We start from the raw sequence: 24,134 nt of genomic DNA, 5'->3' as shown, positions 1-24,134 counted from the left end.
TCATAACCTTACCAATTCTCTTTGCATGTAATTAAATAGATTCAAATAGATTATCATCAGTATCTTCATCTACTTGTTCATTATCATTCTTAATGTCAGCTTTAAAAGCCACCCGACTCTTTTATTCTTTTCTCTGATTTGTAATTGATAGCCATATCAAAGGTGAGTAGTGAGCCAATGAATTAATCCACTTTGAAGGCGCTAATGTCTTGTGCTTCTTCAGTGGATGTGACTTTCATATCAAACCTCTTTGGAATAGATATGAGAATTTTCCTAACCAGCTTCTCTTCTGATCTTTTTTCATCGAGAGGAAGTGAACTATTGGCTATGTCTTGGAGACGAACATTAAAATCAATAATACTTACGTCATCTTTCATACTCAAATTTTCAAATTTGGTAGTAAGGAGCCGAAGTTTTGACATGCATACTTTTGAGGTTCCTTCATGTGCAGTCTAGAGGGTCTCCTAAGTTTCTTTGGTACTGGAACAAGTATTGATGGGCCTAAAATTATTTTTGCCAAATCCATTGTAAATGACGTTAAGAGCACAAGAGTTTCTATGAGTTTCTTCATCTTCATCTTTAGGCAAATCTACCTCTGACTTAAGGAATTTTGTGCTATATCCAGTTGTAACCTTTAGAGGTATCAATCATTTTATCAATGCTTTCAATATTTTGTTATCCATGGACTTGAGAAAAGCAACCATGCGGACTTTCAAATGATCATAGTTTGTGCCATCTGGAATAGGTGGCAAATTTACAAATCCTCATGATTTAGTATGGTCTATTTTAAATAGAATATATAGATCCCATGTAGCTCACCCAATCAAAATAGGGTGTTCTCAATGATGGCAACTAAAATTATGTTCTTTGAATACGAAGATGTCAGACACATTATCGTAATAAGGTACATGACAAGTGTAATAAGTAATCAGTAAAATAAATACAATAAATAAAATAACACGGGAATTGGTAACCCCGTTCTGTGAAAATCTATCTATGTTTGGATGGTGTAAACCCAATAAAGCAAATTCACTCTTAATAGTCAGAAGTCCAAATTGGTATGATTTTAACTCTACTATTTCAATGCCTATTTTCTTAATATTACATGTGAATTTCTATTTGTAAGTTTGGAGTGCGCCTAAGAAGGAGGGGGGGGGGGGGGTTGAATTAGGACTAAATAAAATTTTTGGTTTTAGAGAGAAGTTTGTTCTTATTTTTCTGGTTTGGTGAAGAGTTTGGAAAGCAATAAAGTGAAGAAAAATAAAGAACACAAGGATGTATCCTAGTTCCCTTCATAATCCGAAGGTACGTCTAGTCCCCTTTCAACACAAAAGAGATTTTTTTATCTGTTATGACTTGTACAAGACAAACACAATCACCAAGAACAACCTCTTGTGATTCACCAAGTTGATATGAGAACAATCCTCTCGAACTCAACTCTCTTGCTTCCAACAACACTGAGTGATATATCAATGTACTTGATCTTCTCTTCCAATGACAATAATTCACAAACACAAATGTGTTAGATTGCTCAAGTATTTTCTGGTTTGAATGATGTGAAAATATGCAAAAAAATATCTTGAATAAAAGTTGATAATAAGAAATGTGAATTTTGAAAATCCTAAGATTTTTGATTGGAAGAGGTGAGATTTGAATTTGAAATATCATGTATTTATATGTGCATAACACCTCTAATAAAACATGGTAATGTTATGAAAAATATCCTGAACAATTGTCAAGTTGAAATGAAATGATTCCATGAAGTGGTGCAAGAAGAGGTGTTAGTAAATCTATTGATTTTTCAAAAACGCACGGTGGTAAATCGATTTACACAGTGGGTAAATCAATTTCCTTGTGGCAACATTTAAAATTTTTCAAGAACTTACAGTGGTAAATTGATTTCCCTAAGAGGTAAATCGATTTCCATGTGGTAATGATAAATATTATTTCAAAAACTTATAGTGGTAAATCGATTTCCCTAAGAGGTAAATCAATTTACCTAGTTGAATATTTTATTTTTTGTGTTTGGAAATGTATAGACTTCAGTGGTAAATCAATTTCCCTAAGAGATAAATAGATTTACCCAATTGAAAAATTAATTCTTTGCATTTAGAAATGTATAGGCTTCAGTGGTAAATCAATTTCCCTAAGAGGTAAATCTATTTACCTAGTTGAAAAATAAAAAATTTAAGCCTAAGACATTTTCCATGCTTAAGGAAAGGTTATGCAATGATTGTTTGAATACTTGAGCATCTAATACTTTAGTGAAGGTAAATATTCTCATTATACGTTCTTGAAATACAATAGCTTAAATTCTTGAATGATGACGCTTTATCTTTGAGTAACATCTTTTCCTTCTTGTCACTTAGAGCTTTGTCTTCATCAAAATACATTCATCATAGAGAAGATTGGCTTCACAATCTCCCCACTTTGATGATTATAAACAATTCTCTTTGATGTGTTTCAATTTCCGGAAACAATTCTCCCCCTAAAGTGTATAACTCCCCATTAATTTGTGAATCTCATAATCATGTTGACTTGATCATCTTGAAGGAGTATTTGTATCATTTGTATCTAGGAAATTCACAAGTATACAAGCATAATTCATAACACCTTTCTCCCCCTTTGACATTATCAAAAAGAAGTGAAAGATAATATAGTGACAAGTATAAAAGAGACCATGCATCATAACTTGTAACAAAAATTGTCTCATATGTATTCATAAAGTGAGACCATAAGTGATTCAAACAAAGTATCAAACATGCAATATAAAGAGTTCAACATGAAACATAATTAAACATATATAAGAAGGGATTAGAAGTAGAGAGCTATGAAATAAATTGCAAAAATAAATAGTTGAGTTAAAAATGCATGTGCACCTTTGATCATTGATGTAATATAACATGAGGTGAATGATCTATGTGTCTTTTTCATCCAAAATTCCAAGTTCTCTCCGAATTTTGTAGAAGGGTTCTCGTGCCAAAGGTTTTGTGGATATGTTACCAAGTTGATTATGTGTATCTATGAATGTAACTTCAACATCTCCTTGAAGCACATGATCATGAAGAAAATGATGCCGAATGTCAATATGTTTGGTTCTTGAGTGCTTGACCGGATTTTTTGTAATATTAATCGCACTTGTGTTGTCATAACATAGAGGGATGCATCCAAGATCGAGTTTGTAGTCACAAGTTGTTGCTTAAGCCAAAGTATATGTTCACAATAACTACCTGCTGCTATGTATTCTGCATCGGTCGTGCTAAGAGCAACGCATGCTTGTTTCTTGCAAGCCTAAGATACTAATGCATTTCTAAGAATGTAACATGTACCACTAGTGATTTTTCTATCAGTTTTACTTCCTGCATAATCTGCGTCAGAATAACCAGTTAAATTGCAAATAATACCTTTAGGATACCATAGACCAACATTTGTTGTCCCTTTGAGATACTCCATGATCCTTTTAACGGCGGTGAGATGCGATTCCTTTAAATTTGCTAAAATCGAGCACATAGACAAAGACTAATCATTATGTCAGGACGACTTGCTGTTAAATATAATAAAGAACCGATCATACCTCGATATTTAGTGATATAAGCTGGAATACGGGATTCGTCAATGTCAACATTAGATCCGGAACCCATGGGAGTAGCCATTTCCTTGCAATTGTCCATATCAAATCTTTTCAGCAATTATTTCCAATACTTGGATTGGTTGACGAAGATGCCATCCTTTAATTGCTTAATTTGGAGTCCAAGAAATTAGTTCATCTTACTCATCATAGACATCTCGAATTCTCCTTGCATCATCGATGAAAATTCTTCACAAAGGTCTTTGTTTTTTGAACCAAATATGATGTCGTCAATGTCGACTTGAACCAATAAAGTATTACCTTTGATCTTCTTAATGAATAAGTTTTTTTTTATCAACTTTACCTTTTTCAAATCCTCTTTTGCATAGAAAGTTGCTAAGTCTCTCATACCATGCTCTTGGTGCTTGCTTCAAGCCATAAAGAGCTTTCTTCAACTTGAAGACATGTGAAGGATTCCTAAAATATTCAAAACTGTGAGGTTGTTTAACATAGACTTCCTCATTGATGTAACCATTCAAGAAAGCTCTCTTGACGTTCATTTGGAAAAGATGAAAATTTAGTGAACACGCATAAGCAAGTAATAAACGTATAACTTCTAACCTTGCAACCAGAGCAAATGTTTCTTCGGAGTCGATTCCTTCTTCTTGATTACAACCTTGAGCCACCAATCTTGGTTTGTTTCGAACAATTATACCATTCTCATCAAGTTTATTTTTAAACACCAATTTGGTATGTATGATGTGCTTATCACTTGGCCTAGGAACAAGTTCCCAAACTTGATTTCTCTCGAATTGATTTAATTCTTCTTACATAACAATTATCCATTAATTTTCTCACAAGGCTTCATCAATCTTGGAGGGTTCTACTTGAGAGACAAAATCCATGTTCAAGCAAGCATCCTTGAGATTTAGTCTTGTTGAAACTCCTTTGCTTAAGTCACAAATTACTTTGTCTATTGGATGATCACGATGGGTTCTCCATTCTTGAGGAAGACCACTATGTTTAGAATCTTATTGTGAAACTTCTTGTTGTTGTTCCGGTTGACTCACACTTTGACCATTATAAACTTCTTCCGAGGGTAGTTCTATAATATCATCATCATCATCACAAACAACTATGTCCTCCTTAGAGGTGTTAGTTTCATCAAAGGAAACATGCATAAATTCTTCAATAGTTAAAGTTCTTTTATTATAGATTCTATAAGCTTTACTAGAGAGGGAATAACCAAGAAATATAACTTCGACGAATTTCTCGTCAAATTTATCGAGATTGTCTTTGTCATTTTTGAGGATAAATCACTTACATCCAAAAATGTGAAAGTGAGCAATGTTTGGCTTTCTTCCTTTGAAGAGTTCATATGTAGTCTTTTTCAAGATAGGTATAATGATGACTCGATTTCCAACTTAGCATGTCGTACTAACCGCATCCACCCAAAAGTACTTTGGTAGATTTGCGTCACTAAGCACTATTCTTGCAAGCTCTACTAGAAATCAGTTCTTCCTTTCTACTACTCCATTTTGTTGTGGAGTCCTTGGTGCTGAAAAATTATGAGAGATACCATATTCTTCACAAAATTCTTCAAAAGATGCATTTTGGAATTCTCCACCATGATTACTTCTTATAGATACAATCTTTAATGACTTCTCATTTTGAATTTCCTTTGTATACTTCTTAAAAGCCTTGAAAGCATAACTTTTCTGCATACGAAACAAAATCCAAGAATATCTAAAGAAGTCATCAACAATAACTAAGGCATATACATTACCTCTGAAGCTTATTGTTCTTGATAGACCAAATAAGTCCATATGCAACAACTGAAGTGGTCTTGTTGTTGACACCATATTCTTTGACTTGAAAGTTGATTTGGTTTGTTTTCCCTTTTGACAAGCATCACACAATTTATCTTTGACAAACTTTATCTTTGGTAAACCAATGACAAGATTATGTTTGACTAGTTTATTTAAATGTTCCATATGAATATGGGCTGCCTTTTTATGCCAAATACATGAGTCATTGTTGTTTACCATGAGACATTTTACTCTCAAAGACAAATCATCTAAAGTTATCACAAAAATATTATTGATTCTTTTACCTTTGAGTTTTACCTCATTGGTGACTTCATCTTCAATCAAGCATTCATCTTTGGTGAACTTGATCTTGAAGCCTTTGTCACAAAGTTGGCTTATGCTTAGAAGATTATGCTTTAGTCCTTCAACATAAAGTACATCTTCAATGGATGTGAAAGGTGGTGCTCCAACTTTGCCATTGCCAAGAATTTTCCTTTATTTTTGTCTCCATAGGTGACATATCTCTTGGCTTTAAGCACTAGATTTGAAAATTTTCTTATATCTCCTGTCATATGCTTTGAACAACCATTATCGAGATACCATGGATTTGATATGGTATTCAAGCATACCTCTTCTTCTTCATCATCGGAATGGTTTGAAGCCATCAATGCAAGATTAACACATTCTTCTCTTTCAGAATCAGAAGATGAACTCGCTTCATTATCTTCCCAAGCAATGTAGGCTCTTTTAGATTTTAAATCCTTTCTTTTGTTGAAACTACTTTTCTTTGAGAGTTTTGGACAATCTGTCTTTATATGTCCTTGCTTTCCACATTCATAGAAAGTGATATTTTGAGTAGGCATATATGATTCCTTTTTGTTAAAATATTTCTTCTTTCTTGCAAAGTTAGAATTTTTATTAGTACCAAAATATTTACCTAACCTTTTTACAAGAAGCATGAAGTTCTCGTCTTCCTTCGGATTGTCTTCTTTTTCAACTTCTTTGGAATCAACTTTTAAGGAAATGCTTTTGGATTTCTTGTCTAGATTCCCATGCTTTTTAAGTCTACCAAGTTATGTCTCATATTCTTGGAGTTTACCAAACAATGTTGTAGACGTCACTGTTGATAGATCTTTCTTTTTGGATATCGCTGTCACTTTCGGTTGCCATTCTCTGATTAAAGATTTGAGTACTTTAAGATTAAGTTCATCATTTGTTAAAGTCTTACTAAGTGTTTTCAAGTGATTTGTCAAATGCACAGATCTTTTCTTGACTTAACGTATTTAATCTCGATCTTCTAACTTTCGCGGTTCTTTCATGTGTTTCGACCAAAGTATCCCAAATTTCTTTTGTCGTTGTACATGTTGAAATATGGAATAACTCATCCATGCCAATAGCACATTGAAGAAGATTTATTGCTTTCTTGTCATAAAGAACCCATTTCTCTTCATCTTCATTCCATGATGCTTCATGCTTAGGAGTGCCAACGCCATTAACAACCGAAGTAGGAACGAAAGGACCTTCTAGGAAAGCTTTCCAAACCTTATCTTGAGACTCTAGATGCTCCTTCATTCGTATTTTCCAAAAATCAAAATATTCTCCACAAAACAGTGGGGGCTTGTTATTTTTGCCACCATCTCTAAAAACAAGATTTGAGTTTGCGGAATCCATGGATACAAATAAAACCTAATTCTCCTTTATTTTAATTAATTTCTATAAAAAAATCTCAACTCTCTATAACTCCACCCACCTCCCAATTTTTTTAAAGTCTATTTTATTGCCCCAAAACTAATATTCTCATATTTTCTCTATTAACTAAATAATTAGAAATCTAATTAAATCTAATTTACCACTAAATCACAATTGTTTACCTCTACACTAATTTTAATACCAAAAAACTCTATTAAAAAATAAGCAACTTAAATAATTAAACTAAAACCACTCCAAAATTCAATTAAATAAATATAAAAAATCGGGATGTTACAATAGTCACACATAACTTCTGAAAATACCAAAACATTTCATCTCAATGAAACAACAATAAAGACAAACAACAAGAACTAAGAATACCTGAACAACAACATTATATTATATCTCAAGTCTCATAAATCATAACAATAACAATAACAAAAACAACAACAACGACAATAACGGCCATGGAGATTTTTTACATACTGGAAATGTGTTGGTTTGAGGTCCGAGCTTCCTTCCTCCTATGAGAAAATGAAGAATATTAGTTTTCCTTTCGTTCCCTGGAGAAGACTAGTGTTCCTTTTGTTCACTAGGAAGCAAAAAGTGAATGAGACTTAACATTCTGATGAAGGAATAAAATATTGTTTTGAATTTGCATCTCGATTTTTGGAAAATCGAGAGAACATATTCGGGATAAAATTATGTTTAATTTAATTAAATAAAATATTAATCAATATTTCATGTCGGTTTTATATAAAATCGAGGGATAAGATAATTTATAAAATAAAAGTATCTTTTGGGTTCTAAATAAAACATAGGAATGACAATTGTAACCATACTCATTGGGTACCCACAGAAAAAATTCATAACACATAGGATAAAAACCTGCAAAATGGGTATAAATACAAAAACGAATAATTACTCATTAAAATAAGCGGATATGAATACGGGTACGAGTACCTTAGTACCCATTTGTTGAGGAGAGTCATTTAATTAACCGTTGCTATTGTCCTGAAATTTTTTCCAACCCTAAAAATTGTCGTTGGTATAAGATATTGGAACGACAAAATGCCGTTGGTATAGGAAATTATAGTTGAAGGAACCAAACATCCGTTGGTATAGGTTTACTAACCTTTACCAACAATTTTTGGACTTTTACCAACAGATTTTTTCCGTTGGTAAATGTCAAATTTCTTGTAGTGAAATCTCAATCCATAACCTTAAGGTATTAGGTAAATGAGTTCTCCCTCTTATAAATCCAACATTCTATCCATTTATATGCGATGTGGAATTTTAACCATTCATACTTGCACGCAACATTCTCCCCCACGAGTGTGAGTCCCTCACATCCTATAAAAGGATCCAACACCGGATCCAACTCCCGCTCCTCCATAAAATCGAACCACGACTCTGATACCACTCTTGGGGAGTTCAGGGAAGTTGGGACTAATGCTCCAGGACCACAAGAGAGGGAGACACTACATCTCAACTCAAAATATTAAGGTATTAGGTAAATTAGTTCTCTCTCTTATAAATCAAACATTCCACCCATTTATAAGCAATGTGAGACTTTAACTACTCATACTTGCACCCAACAACCATCCAACCTCATGTCAGCATAATGTATATTTATATATTTTAATTTATATCATTATATAAAAAATGTATGTTGATCTCTTTAAAAAAAAAAGACATCACAATTAAAATATTACACTTTTAGTTTAAATATTCATTTATTCATAATTCAATAGTAAAAACTTTGAATTTTTTATTAATTTTTTTAAAAATTTATAATGATATAATATTTTTCAATTGATAGATTTATTTTTATTAGAACTGCGGATAATGGGTATGGGTAATGGTATTTAGGTACCCATTAGATACAGATACGAGGGTTTGGACTCGAGTACGATGAGATTTTCAAAATGCGGGTATGAGTACAAATACTATAGTACCCTACCAAAAACTTATCTATTGAGATCCCTACTGGGATTCGAATCTATGAGAAGTTTAATTTTTCTTTGGATGGATCGATAACCTTGAAGAAAATTGATAACTTTTTATGATGTCTTTCGTTACCTCGCTTATAAAATTGATGTAAAATTCTTTTTCAACCAAAATAAAAGTGATTTTTCTCTCTAGCGAACCGGTCTAAACTCTACCGGATATTTCTAAAGTATCATTCGCTTTAAAAAATCTAAAAACAATCAAGAATTGAACTGAAATGGTAAGGTATGATACCAATTGAATACAATATTATTTTAAAAATGTCATAACTCTTAAATCCCAAATGAAATACAAAAATAACAATACAACGGTTATTCATTAAGCAACAAAATACCCAAAACATAAAATCATGTGACGGACAAAACTTAATCTTAAGAATAAGAACTCGAAAGCATGCTTAGACAAGATTATTCCTAAGATGATTGACAATCTTAGAGAGTCCTCGAGTTAAACCTTTTTTGAAACTTTGAAAAAGAATTGACTGGTACTCAATGAAGACATGGAAACCAAAAAAAAAATCATCAACAAGAATATTTTATAGTTGTTGGAGAGAACTGAATTGAAACTTAATTCACTCTGCCGCAATATTTTCTGATCTGGCCCTGGTATCCTGTTAAAGGACTGAGATTTCCCATCTTAACCATCGCGTTAGCGAAATCTAATTTGAAGAGTAATGGATTAAGGGCGTAAGACAACACTTTGTAATCAAGAGGACCAGAACCACCTTTAAAGAGTTGTTGATCAGTATGCAGAAGACCCTTATTGTACAATAGATTTTTGTAAAAAGCATTGTCAAAGAAGTTTGGAGTTGTGACATCTAAAGGAGATAAGTTGTTGTCACCACCCTTTGTTGGACAATTTTTTTTCAATGAATTTCTGTAATCAGGTTGAACATTGCTTTCGTTGTAAATCCTTGGTCGGATGAGTGCGCATTTTGTTTGGCCTATTGTGTGAGAACCTGAATAATATATATAATCAAGATTATACAGAAATAACAGATAAACAGACAAAAAACTGCATTGCTATACACATGATTAATCAAATACCGCACGAATGTAGAAAAAAGGGTTGTTTATAAGACATTTTCCTTGTGTATAGGATGGTGGAGTATCCCTTGTGTTTGCAACTAATTTATGTGTGTTTACCTGATAAAGCAACCATTTCCTCAGCTGAGAAACCCTTTTTCTTGAAAGCATCAATAAGGCCCTTAAGGTCAAGAAAGGGAGAAGGTAAATCTGAATTTGCAGCATTCAGATTGGCAGTTGTTGAATCTTTTCTTCCCACACGAACCGGCCAAATAGGTCCACCAAGCTAAATATATAAACTTGTCATCCCTTAATATACATAAATAACAACCCATGAAGCATGGAATCTGACACAGACACGAGGACATGACACAGATACAAACACTCTAACGTCCATAATGTCACCGAAATGTTATTAAGAACACGACACAGATACAGAAACAAACATTGATTGGTACTCACTGAAATGGTATGATAGTATTTGAATTGCTTTTATCCATCTATTATTTAAGGAGTTAAAAATATTATAATAAAAATCAATGTTTTTAATTGTTCATTGATAGCCCTGCCTCAATATATCTTTGACCATTTCAGATGTTTGTGAGATTTATTGAAGAAATAAAGTACGTTGAAGTAAAGATAAAAACATTTTTTCATTTAACATTTGTTTGAATTCTATGAATGTTATACGAGTGTCGAACACTAATTCAAAGAGTATCGAATAAAAAACAAAACAATTTTTTTAGGCACATTTGTCTGACTTTTAAGAAATTTTTCAGACTATTTTAACACCTGTCGTAGACATATCACAAAAGTGGACATCGGCGCACCTCAGACACCGTGATACGCCTACTCTTAGAAGTGACAGTGCTCCATGTATGCATGGTAAAACAAAAAACAAAACATTCCAAAAAAAATACTTACAGCAACAACAGAATCTCTAGCTGCAACAGCTAAGATATCTGCACATGAAACAACATTAGGGCACCGTGTCTCCAATATATATTTTACTTTGTCTATGATTTCGTAACCCCTCAGAGAATTCACATTCGGCAAAGCATTTTGTTCTCCCTTGAAAGTTGCATTGTCCTTTAACAATACTGATGCATCACACCCCTTCAAAAATCAAGCAACAATATAACAACGGTTTATAAAAAAACAGGTGTAAAAACAAAAACTTAAAAAAAAATAAGAGCCATTACTTGAACAAAGCAGTCATGAAAATGAAGACGGAGCAAGGATGCGCCCAACCGACGATCATTCAACACCGCCCTGGTTATTTCTTCCTTAATGATTTGAAGAGCAAGAGGACACTTAGTAACATAAAAAGTTGTGCTCAACTGACTTGAAGGATCAGGAATGAAAGAAGCAACATGAGTAATTGCTGAAGGAATTACACTTGATGCGGAGATTATGCCAATAAGACATATCACTAAACAGATTCTAAGTTTAATATCAGCCATGTTAATATTAATTAGTAGAAACTCTCAAGGTATGAATAAGAGAATATTTTTTGTCTGTACTTGGTTAATGAAATGTGTTACCTATTTATACATGAAGAAATTACGTATTTTGCATTGTTTTTTGAGGTGGTTAGGGCACGTTCCTGTTTGATTAGAACCATGAACATTGTGGACAACCATTCTTATATGATGTTTTGATATTAAATTCTGATTATACGCAATGTTGTTAGCTGGATTATGCTAAACCAGTTGACTTCTAGATATTTTATATGCAGATTTTATGGGACATGCATTCCACTCTCCTAATATAAAATATTTTTGTTCCAGAATAACTGGGAAAGTTATCTATATATTCATGTGTTATAAAGATATGTTCATGTGATATCTAATGAGATTTTTAACATATGGTTATTGAAAAGGAGATATAAATAGTAGATGATTCGATAGTAAAATCTTAAAAGATGATGATATAACAGATTTTTGATAATATTTTAAAATTTGGATTGAACCAATTTATCATTAAAAAACTGTGGCTTGGAAGACGAAAATTGTCTCTACTCATAAATATATGTAAATTCTTATCTACACAACATAAAAAATTGGATAAATTTCATTTGTGGTACTCTTGATTTTGCCACGAATCTTACTAATTGCATGCATGCTATTCATGCAAACTTTTAGTACATGATGAATTAATAGAAAACACTTTGTTTATAGATTTTTTTAATGAAAAAATATATTATTAATCTAGTGGCAAATTCATTCTTAATTAAGTATTTGTATGAATCTGAAATTCGACATAAAATATATCTATATGGGTAAACAACTAAATTAGTAAATTTTAATAACAAGGACAAAATAAAAACACTTCAAACTCCGTATTTAAATTTTAAAACACCAATTTCTAGCATTTGACTATTAGAAGCTGATAATTCAATGATTCAAATCTGAGTTCGGTTGTGGCGTGTTCGACTCAGTCGAATTGAGTTGTTTAGAGATGGATGTATTTGACAAAGTTGAATATTGTTTGTAGTTGTTGTGTCGAAGTGTAACTTCTAGTTTTGCATTTTTCACTTTGTATGTTTTGGGCATGTGATTTTGTTGCCTATATAAAGGGCATGATATGATGTAAATAACAATAAATTTACTCAATAAGGATTCCGTTTAATAATTCAATTTTCTCTCTTTTCTTTTTTATTCTTCTTCATCATCTTTTTTTGAAAACACTAATTGTTCCATCACTTCCAACAAATTGGTATCAACGAGTCCTGCAATTCAGAGAGAATTTGAAATGACAAACGTTAACACAACATCAATACAATTTCCAACTAATCTATCGGTTTTCAAAGGGTTGTGCATATGAAGGTCGTCTTCTGATTTCAAGATGTGGCTGAAATCATGAATGATGGAGTACCTGCATTGAAAAAGAATGCGAACGATGTTCCGTAAGTTACGCACAAAGAACGAAGAAAGAAAGGAGAAACAAAAAAGTGAGCATGAGACAGGTTAAAGAACTTGTACGATGGAGATTAAAAGTTGAAGAGGGTGAAGGTGCAGATGTTGAGAAAGCAGTTTGAGATGACTCAAATGAAAGAAGATGAGTCAGTTTCAGAATTCTTTATGCATGTGGTATCACTAACAAACCAGATGAAGGCGAATGGTGAATCAATCACTGGTTTGCCGAAGATTGAGAAATTATTAAGATCTATGAATGCAAACTTTAATTACATTGTCGTGTCCATTGAAGAGTCCAAGAATCTAGCTTTGATGAAGGTGGAAGAACTTCAAACTTCATTTGAGGCTCATGAGATGAGACTAAAGTAGAGGAACTAAGATAGAGAGAAAGTGGGTGAATAGGAAATGCAAGCAAGATTCACCAAGAAATATGGGAAAGAAAAGTTGAAGCAGAGGAAAAATCTTGCTAATGATGAGAATTCAAGAAAGAACTAAAAAAACTCACTATAATTCAATCAAGAAAGTCGTGGGCAACAAGTATTCGGGGAAGAAATTTGACATGAAGGAGATGCAATGTAACATCTTTTAAGGATTTGGTCATTATGCTAAATATTGTCTAAGGAAAAAAGAATTTAGAGAAAACGATGATGACGAAATGCAATATGCACATGTTGGAGAAAGAGACTCTAATGACATGTTGCTCATGACAGATACTCAGCCGAAAAATGAACAAACCAATATGTGGTATATGGATCCAGGATGCAAGAACCACATGACTATAAATAAAAACTAGTTTACCAAGTCGGATGAATCAGTCAAGAAAGTGATCAAGTTTGCATATGGCATGCATGTTACATCAGAGGAAGAGGAAACATAGTTGTGATGAGAAGGAATGGTCTAAGAGCCAACATTATTGAAGTATTGTATGTACCTTCAATGACAAGTAACTTGATAAACATAGGTCAATTACTTGCCAAAGGGTATAACATGAAGTTGGAAGAAAATATGATGAAGGTGTATAATGATGAAGGAAGGATGATCCTTAAGGCACCATTGGACGATAACAAAACCTTCAAGATTGAGATCAACGTTATTGATCATCAGCATCTTGCTTCGATTGATGTCGAAGATAAGAACTAGATATGGCATCACAAGTATGGACACCTAAACTTCAGAGGTTTAGGTATGCTGAACGAGAAGAAGATGGTGTATGGCTTACCTCAAGTGAAATAACCAAGGATTACTACAAATAACACTTTTAACTTCACACGCGAAAGAGATGTAACCTCGGTTGCCGAGGGGACATAATGAATGTCGACATGAAAATATGCCACTTAACACATCGGTCAATGAAACACTGAGGGGTAAATTTATCTGATCATGGATTCGAACCTCAACATCTGCATTTTTATTATTTATAAAGCTTGATGGCGCGCCCAATATAATATCTCAGTTTTGTTTAAAAACCGAGATAATAGCCCTATATTATTACATCGGTTTTATTTAAACATCGAGGGTGAATTTTTTTAATTTATTTTCGTTTATACCTGAATTACATAACCATATCACAGAATACATAACCATATTTTGCAGATTTCTTAAACATAAACATTGTACCTGCATTACAGAACCATATAACAGAAGAACAATAGTTTACACCAAATGCAAAGCCAAAATTGGACAAGCCTTATTATTTTACAAAAAAAAACTAAATCAAATGATTAACCAACAAAAGCAATTACCAAAATGGAAATTCTTGTAGGCTGTCCAAAAGTTCTATGCTAAGATTGATCACCGATCGATAAACACCTATAATTTGAACAACAATTTAAACCAATTAAGATAATCAACAACAACATTAAATCTTTAGTAAAAGGAATTAAAAAGAGTAAAATGAATAATTATAAATTACTAAGTGATATAAAACATTTTACTTACTAGTTTTTCCATATTTCCTCTTTATGATCACGACGAATGACATGCACATCATCTGAATCATTTTCTTCAGATGATTGACGTACATGTTTTGTGAAACAAGAGGTCTCATAGCTAAAGTCTTGATTTTCATCATAAATATATTTTCCTTAAAGTACTATTGACCATATAATTTTAGAAGGATCAATGACATGAAATACTTGGTTTTATTAGGTTGCCATGATGAATGGTTCGTTCTTATAAGTTGTCTTTCGAAGATCAACCCGTGTGAATCCTAATTCATCTGTTTCTACACCAGTGTTATTGTCAATCCACTTGCACTTAAATAAAGGTACTTTAAAAGAAACATAATCAATCTCCATAATCTCCTCAATGAATCCAAAGTACACTCGAAATGCTAGTACATGATTATTATATTTGGCACTAGAGAAGTACATGGATTCAACTTCAACCATAACCCCACTATTTTTCATGGTACTACGATCATCCTTTGATTTTGTATAGAATGAATATACTGTAATTTAGTATGCACTCCAAGTAATTACATTAAACTTAGACATACGTGACAACCATTTAACTGTTTCTTATACACAAGTACTCTCTTTAGAAACACTTCCACTAAACCAAGTTATGAAAGTTTTGTTATGCTTTGTCAACAACCATTGTTCATTCATCCAGGGATATTTTTACTCTATAAGACTTTTGTGAGCGTTCAAGTAAGGTTGAACTTCATCCAGGTTATTCAATATATACAATTGTGCTTGAAGAACTACCTATCGACTAAAAGTTTTAAATTTTAAACCTTGAGTACCTCTACCATCATATCTTCCCTCACGACGAGACTCAGGAATTCCTATAGAGTTAGCTTCTGACAGTTACATTGTACAAAACTCAATAGCTTCTTCTATGATGTACCGTTCAACGATCGAACCATCTGAACGATGATGATTCTTTGTATACCCTTTGAAGATATTCATGTAACGCTCTACGGGATACATCCACCGTAAATAAACTGGACCATAAATTCTAATCTCCCTTACTAGATGGACAACTAAGTAAACCATAATATCAAAGAATGATAGAGGGAAAAATATCTCTAATTGACACAAGATAATTGCAGCCTTGTGTTCCAATTGGTGTAAGTTTTCGGGATCAATGACTTTCCTACATATAGCATTGAAGAATAAACACAACCTGGTTATAGTTACCCTTACATTCCTTGGAAAAATGTCATGGATAACCACTGGTAAAAGTTGTTGCATCAAGACGTGACAATCATGATATTTAAGCCAAGTAATTTGTGATCAATCTCTGACACAAGTATCTTCACATTTGATGAGTACCCTCGGGGAGCTTTGATACCCTTCAAACAATCACAAAAACTTTTTTTTCTTTTTTAGACAGTGTGAAAAGATGGGGGCAAATATGTTTTATTTCATATATCTTTTTTCTTGCCTTTAATGTTGAGAAGTGTTCCAATCAAACTATCTCATACATTTTTTTCCACATGTATCACATGAAGACAATGTCTTACATCAAAACTAGAACAATATGGAAGATCAAATAACACCGACAACATGCATCACCACCATACCATCCATCCATCTTTTGCCTTAAGGTTAAATAGTCTTAACTCAACTGACAATCTTGTAAAAAAAATTTCATCCCAGATACAACGATTATTCCATGTCTTTTTGTAAAGTATCTATCATATTAGCATTCTTAAAAGCATCTACCCCAATATCATGAGTCGTGTCTTCTAGAGTATCATTCATAAATTCATCATCATCTTCAATTATAGGTGACAAAGGTCTTTTTTGTCACTTCACCATATGTCGCATTACGCAAAAAACCAGCGGGAAACGAAAACAACAGAGCCGCCACCGTGCGTTATTTATCCCAAAAGAGGGAAAGGAAACACTCGAAGTAAACCTGGAAAAGACATGGTCTCGCAACCAGAGAGAGATGGGATCGGGAGTCGGTTATGCGAAGGGAAGGTATTAGCACCCCTACGCATCCGTCGTACTCGACGGGATCCACGCACAAAAGGAAGGATAAGGTTGCTAGAAACTGATCAAACATTGCACTCAAGGCTGGAAAGAACACACAGAAAGACAAGAGAAACAGGACTCGGCAGGATATCGCATCCTGGGCCTACGTAGTCTGTCAGGCACAGACATCAGAGTCGACGTAGTTCGGGACAGGGGAAACGTGCTCGCTAGGATGTCGCATCCTATGCATACATATCTTCTCGTACTGGAGAAGAATCAGAGCACTCGTAGCTCGGCTAACGCACGCCAAACAAAACCAACACAGGAAACCGACTGCCAATCGCTGGACTTACGTCAGACTCCACACAAACAGGCAAACATGGAGGTCGAATGCCAATCGTTGGACTTACATCATACTCCGAACCAACAAACACGCACACAAGAAACCAATCGCCAATCGCTGGACTTACGTCAGACTCCAAACAAAACAAACCAGACACAGGAAACCAACTGCCAATCGCTGGACTTACATCAGACTCCAAACGCACACAAAGGGGTTACAAAAGAAAAAGGGCGCCCGGAGAGATCTGCTCATCTCCTGCCTACGTACCTCATCTGGTATGAGGATCAGGGCGACATAGTTCCCCTACGCAGGGAAAGAACTTCTAACCTAACCAGAGACTGGGAAATGACAAACTAGAAGGGAGTCTGACTCGAGCCTAATAGTTATCATGTAAATTCACCATGGTCATAGGTTGAGGTTTCTATCTAACTTGCACAGGGAGCAAGCTATCCTAGACAGCACAAGCAAATACATACAAGCACAAAAACAAGCACACACACTATATGCACACAATTGGGCTCATACAAGGTTAGGCTGTGAAACACAAGCCAACTGGAATCGGGTGTAGTTAGCTCTCTTAACCCTAACATTGAGAGTTAGGGTGAAGCAGATGAAATAGGAAGTGAGGGTAAGACCTCACAACTCTTATCCCTGGCCTGGGAGAGCTTCAGACAAATGAAAGTGTGGGAGTTCAGAAAGTTGGAACTCTTCTCCACATATGACTGACACAACAAAGATCTTGGGTTAGTATCCACAATGCATCAACACATGGTGTGTGAGCAAAGGGAATAACACACTGAGTAGCAGGAGATGGATTGCACATCTCTTTTATCTGCCAATTGCCTCATAAGAGGACTTTTCCTGTTTGGCACAAAGATAAACATTCACAAGCATTGCCTCTTAAGGAGGGCTTCAGACAGGTGTCTGCCTACATAACAGGACAGGTCTTCTAGACTACATGAAGTCAGAAAGTTATACCTCAGTGGTTAAGCAACCAAGCAAAAGCAAGTTCAAATTGAACTTAAGCAACTTATGTACCTGTGGAAACATCAGACAAATCAGTTCAACTGTACCGACAAACAGACAATCATGAATATCAAACAGTCAAACCCAATGGGCAAAGGCACAAGCCAACAAGTCAAACTCAAATGAGTTAACAACCCTACAAAACACACAAGGTTAGTAGTCAAAAGTAAACATCAAAGGTTCAAATGATAGAGCATCATCAACTATGGAACTTGAATGCTCCACCTGAAATCAAAGCTCAAACATAAGCAACCAACCACTAGGTCAAAGCCTAGGGTCAAATATGGAGAAAAAATTCAAAACAGAAGCTTAAAATTAACATGAATCAACTTCAAACACATCTTGAAGCAATCCAAAAGGTCTCATCTCAATATCAATTACAAAATCCATTTCATAAACCAAACATGGCAAGGTATGCAACTTGTGACCACATTGTGACATCAGAAGCAACAAATGCACATTAAATCAAAAATGATTCAAATGATCTTGGAAAACTTCATGAGTAAACAGGACATACAACATGATCATCACACAAAACATTAGAGGCATTGGACATCATTAAGCATGGCAATCACTTAGCATAATTCAAGACAAGCACAACAAGCACATGTGTGACACCAATTGGCACACCAAGTTAGCATAGGCATAAAACAGAGATGGATCATGGTAAAGATCTCAAACCAAAGCCAAAACAACACTTAACATGTCTAGAATTAGTGTGCAAAAATTAAGAAGCATTGGATAAACCACAAGCATTTCACAATCAAATGAAGTTCAAGGCAATTTAAAAGCTCAAATGTGACCATCCAGAATGAAAAATCTCAATTAAATCAGAACTGATCCCAAAAATTCGAACAAAATTCATGATCAATCATAACATCTATAACATGCATCATACAAAAAATCAAGGCAATTGGAATTCATTTGGCATGGCAAATAAATCAATCAAGTTGAACATCACAAGGTGTGACACAAATTGTCACACCTAACTTAGTATGATCATAAAACAGAAATGACACATGATAAAAATACCAACTCAACACCAAATTTTCAAGCAAAGAGTCTAGTTTCTACATGTAAAGTTTCATGTGCATTGGACAAGAATCAAGCATTTCACAAAGGATATGGCAAGGCAAGGTCAAGAATACATGCATGTTCACATTCCCTAGCACAAAATAATTTCCAGCCATGCACAATTTATGGAAAAATGTTCATAAAATACTAGACAGAAAATGGAATGCAATGCAAAAAACCACATAATTTTTGGATGAATATTCAATTTGTTGTGAATTTTTAAAGTTGAGAAAAAATTAAAAAATGCATGTGAAACAAGTATGGCAATGCATGGAGGGAAAGGAACAAAAAAACATGAAGCATTCAAAATATTGCCCTGGCGCGGAATCGAAGGCTGAGCTAGTTTGAAAATATTTGGCGCCATATGATGAAACTCAGCGTTTCATTTAAACGCTGGCAGGTCAACGGCTGAGTGTGCTCGGTCAAAGGCTTCTGAACCAATTAAAATGCCACGCACACGATGATGTGGACCAGTACATGCGCATATCCTAATAAACACATGCAGATGCAGCAAAGTGTTTTCTAAAGATCAAGAAACCGTGGCCTAAGCGTTCATCATCTTCTTCCTCACGCGTTCAACATGAATAGTAGCAACATCATGAGCATCAAGAACAAAATTCTCAGAAATGGAAATTAAGCATATCATCGTGTACATCCTTCAACATACATCAAGAATCCATAACTAATTCATCAATAAACACTCAAACATGCATGAATCGAAGCAACTAAGAATCATCATCCAAACTTTATACAAGCATATCTCACTCAATTTTGCATGAAAATCAATGGTTCAAAGCTCAGAATACTCAGCATTGCAAGATCTACAACAATAGCATAACAATTTTGAGAAATGAAAGGATGATTCAATGACCTCTTGAAGAAGTAGAACTGGAATTGGTGTATTTCAGGCCTTGCAATGCTTAAAACCTCCTCTACAATGCTTGTACAGATGATTGGATGAAGAATGGAGGATTAACCGTGCTTGATTCCACCAGAATTTGCACTTGCCATGGATGAACTCAAGCTTCAATATGCTGCAAAAAGGCACGGATTCTCTTGATTCTTGCTTCAAACATGCTCCATGATACTTCCAGATGATGAATCAGGCAATGGATGATGAAGTGGTTTGAAGAAAATTGAAGAAAATTTGAGAGAAAAAATTTCAAGAATTGGATCTAGATCTGAAAAAGTGAGTGTTGTTAGCTGAAAACAGTTATGATTTGTGTTATATACATCCTCCTAATCACTCTCCTAATCATGTTTAAGACATGGTAATTGGAATTAGGGAAAATGAGGTGTATATGCAAAATTGAGATTTCACCCTTATGCATGGTGTGCATGATGAACAGTACACGAAAATGCATTTGATTTCACTTGAAATTTCATTTTAGAGCCAATAGAAGTGGTGGAATGTTCGAATAATTGACCAATTTTAAACTTCACATTTTCCCTCCAAAAATCAAGTGAAATACCAAATGTTCATGTGATCATAATTCATGAAATGCAATGCATGATTTGGAAAGTAGAGGTCAAGAGAAGAATGTACAAAAAAGAGCCACTTGAATTGGAGCTTTGGTTGAGAAGTTATGCACATTTGAATCTTCAAATACACCTTGCCATGATTAAACCATATCTCCTCACCCACACATGAGAAATTCATGATCTTGGACTTTTTGGAAATGGGAGAGAAGGATCTACAACTTTCATGTTGGACAAAATTTCATTTGAAGCTTTCTTGATGATGTAATCTTGAGTTGAAAACCTTTCCATTTTTGGCAAATTCAAATTACAGGTCACCTGCTATTTTGGGAAAGTCTTGATCTGACCTCAAATCCTTCAATGTTGATGTTTGAAATGTCAAATGAGACTTGTTAACACATGAATGAGGCATCTCTAACCATCTCCCACCTCCAAATCCATAGTTGAGTTGACAGTTGACTTTTTAGGGTTTCAGATGATTTGCACATGGACTGATGAGCTCTGAGCCTTCAACTCTTGGCCAAATCACTTCAAAATGATCCTTGGGTCATGTGAACTCATTGTTCCAACCCTAGGGCTTTGATCTCATGGAGAATGCTCTTGTTGCCTTGCACAGTTGAATCTCCTAACCAGTCTTGCCTGATGACATGATGGACTATCCAATGACAATGCAATGTTAATGACCTAAACATGAAATGTATATACAAATGGGAGGTGCAAATTTGAGGTGCTACAACTTCCCCTATTCAATCAGCTGGGAACCTGAACGGATGAGAGCAACGGCTGTCAGACCTTCAGGGTAAACAGGGATTGAATACCAAAGAACCGTAGAAATTTGCACTCTGCGGAGACCTAGGAAAGGAAAATTCACCATCGGACGCTTCCACTAGGATCTGATATTATCACTGGGGATCTTGATTTTTTAGAAAAAGGGACTACAACCAGACATCGAAAGAAGATGCATGGGAATAGAAATCACAACTAGACGCCAACGGATGACTAGGAAAAACTCGACGTTTACCGATACCAACAGAGAGGTGACCAGACATCAACGGATGAATGGGAAGACTCGACCAGACGTCAACGGACGAACGGGAGAATCTCGACGTTTATCGACACCAACGGAGAGAGGTGACCAGACATCAACGGATGAATGGGAAGACTCGACCAGACGTCAACGGACGAACGGGAGAAGCTCGACGTTTATCCACACCAACAGAGAGAGGTGACCAGACATCAACGGATGAACTGGGAAAAGAAATATACAACCATACGTCAACGGACGAATGGGAAAAACTCAACGTTTATCGAAACCAACGGAGAGGTGACCATACATCAACGGATGAATGGGAAAAGAAATATACAACCATACGTCAACGGACGAATGGGAAAAACTCAACATTTACCGACACCAACGGAGAGGTGAATCCTGGGGAAGGGTACAACTATACGTCAACGGACGAATAGGAAAAAACTCAATGTTTATCGACACCAACGGAGAGGTGGCTCACTGGGGATCAAGGTCACGACAGGGAGCAGACAGGAAGGAACAGGAAGGAACAGGAAGGAACACCAAGGATACCGGGTTGTAGGCATGAAACAGGTGACCGACCAAAGCGTGAATTGGTTTGTGTTCCAAAACACTCATCATCCTGAAGAGGGCTAGAAAAGAAATCTTGTTAGAGGATGGACATTCGATTCCACAAGGAATACGAATCTTACTCAGTTGGGAAACAAACAAAGAGTTCAGCCAAAGAGTGCATGAGATATATTATCTATAGCCGTCAAAACGTAGATAATATACTCGCATGGAAGATTATCCATAACCGGGTTGTAGGTTGTTAAAGGAAAGATCGACCGAAATCGTGAATTGGTGTGTGTTCCAAAACACTCAACATCCTGAAGAGAGCGAAAGCAAACTTGTTAAAGGATGGACATTCGATTCCACAAGGAATACGAATCTTACTCGACTGGGAAGGACAAGACTTCGACCAAAGAGCGCATGGGATATATTATCTATAGCCGTCAAAACATAGATAATACACTCGCATGGAAGATTATCCATAACCGGGTTGTAGGTTGTTAAAGGATAGATCGATCGAAATAGTGAATTGGTGTGTGTTCCAAAACACTCAACATCCTGAAGAGAGCGAAAGCAAACTTGTTAAAGGATGGACATTCGATTCCATAAGGAATACGAATCTTACTCGACTGGGAAGGACAAGACTTCGACCAAAGAGCGCATGAGATATATCATCTATAGCCGTCAAAACGTAGATAATACACTCGCATGGAAGATTATCCATAACCGGGTTGTAGGTTGTTAAATGGATAAATCAACCGAAAAAGAAAGGCATCGGGATACCGAGACTAGGTATGTAAAGATGACCAATCACAAGGGGAAACAACAAATATTACCGGCAAACGGTGAATGAAAGAAGACCCACTGAGGATAAAATTGCTTACTCAGAGCAATTATCCAAAAGGAAGGGGGAAGACCCGCTGGGGATAAGATTGCTTAATCAAAGCAAACATCCAAAAGGGGAAAGGAATATCAATACCGAAACTGAATAATGATAACCACAAAGAGGGGATTACATCTACCGGTTCGTAGGCAGAAAACCAACAGAAAAGCAACCGTCATCGATTAGGATGAGCACAAGGGTTGACTCCACTACGGGGAGAAAAGAGGACTCACATCTATCGGTTAGTAGGTAGAAGACCACAAAGATAGGACTTACAACTACCGGTTCGTAGGTAGAAGCCAACAAATTCCGCTGAGGGACAGAGTGAGAAAAAAGGATTTACAACTACCGAGTAATAGGTAGAAGACCGCAAAATCCGCCAACAACCAGAATGAACCACCAAGGTTACCTCTGCTAGGGGATGAAAGTGGGATTTATAACTATCGGTTCGTAGGTAGAAAACCGCAAAGGTAGGACTTACAACTGCTGGTTTGTAGGCAGAGGCCAACAAATTCCGCTGAGGATAAGATGAATGAGTGCCGGTTAGTGAGCAACTATTCATTTATACCACAGGGAAGCACAAGAGACAGCCACAAGGAAGCCAGTTTAGGATCGATCCAAAAAGGCATATTGAATCAAGACTCATCCTAATGAGGAAAGAACTCAATAGGGAAAACCCATCCCGTTATGTGTGTTGTGAGGGAACGGAAACAACCGTCATCCACGAGGATATAACTCAGTGGGGAGCGCAGAAGGAAATGACAGACACTTTCTGCTTAAGGGGTCGACTCTATATGGAGAGA

At 35.3% G+C, this 24,134-nt stretch overlaps 1 protein-coding gene across 1 annotated transcript; it reads right to left on the bottom strand.

Moving 5' to 3' along the window:
• Window positions 1–9,564: 9,564 nt before the first annotated feature.
• LOC127102428 (cationic peroxidase 1) lies at window positions 9,565–11,621 on the bottom strand. Its single transcript, XM_051039799.1, has 4 exons — window positions 11,303–11,621; window positions 11,025–11,216; window positions 10,221–10,386; window positions 9,565–10,033 (listed from the first exon to the last, which is right to left on the bottom strand). Exons 1-4 carry the CDS (start codon window positions 11,561–11,563, stop codon window positions 9,642–9,644), a joined length of 1,011 nt encoding a protein of 336 aa, XP_050895756.1. The 5' UTR covers window positions 11,564–11,621; the 3' UTR covers window positions 9,565–9,641.
• Window positions 11,622–24,134: the final 12,513 nt, after the last annotated feature.

This window comes from Lathyrus oleraceus, chromosome 7 (genome assembly GCF_024323335.1).
Source record: "Lathyrus oleraceus cultivar Zhongwan6 chromosome 7, CAAS_Psat_ZW6_1.0, whole genome shotgun sequence".
Taxonomy (NCBI): domain Eukaryota; kingdom Viridiplantae; phylum Streptophyta; class Magnoliopsida; order Fabales; family Fabaceae; genus Lathyrus; species Lathyrus oleraceus.
Note: the sequence above shows the minus strand (reverse complement) of the source record. Positions and strands in the feature narration are given on the sequence as shown.

Bases quoted from the DNA above. Each gene is read 5' to 3' on its own strand.
- LOC127102428 (XM_051039799.1), bottom strand. From the start codon at position 11,563: ATGGCTGATATTAAACTTAGAATCTGTTTAGTGATATGTCTTATTGGC. The intron at 11,217-11,302 runs GTAATGGCTCTT...TGATTTTTGAAG, and splicing joins TTCATGACTGCTTTGTTCAA to GGGTGTGATGCATCAGTATT. The intron at 10,387-11,024 runs GTAAGTATTTTT...TTATATATTTAG, and splicing joins CTAGAGATTCTGTTGTTGCT to CTTGGTGGACCTATTTGGCC.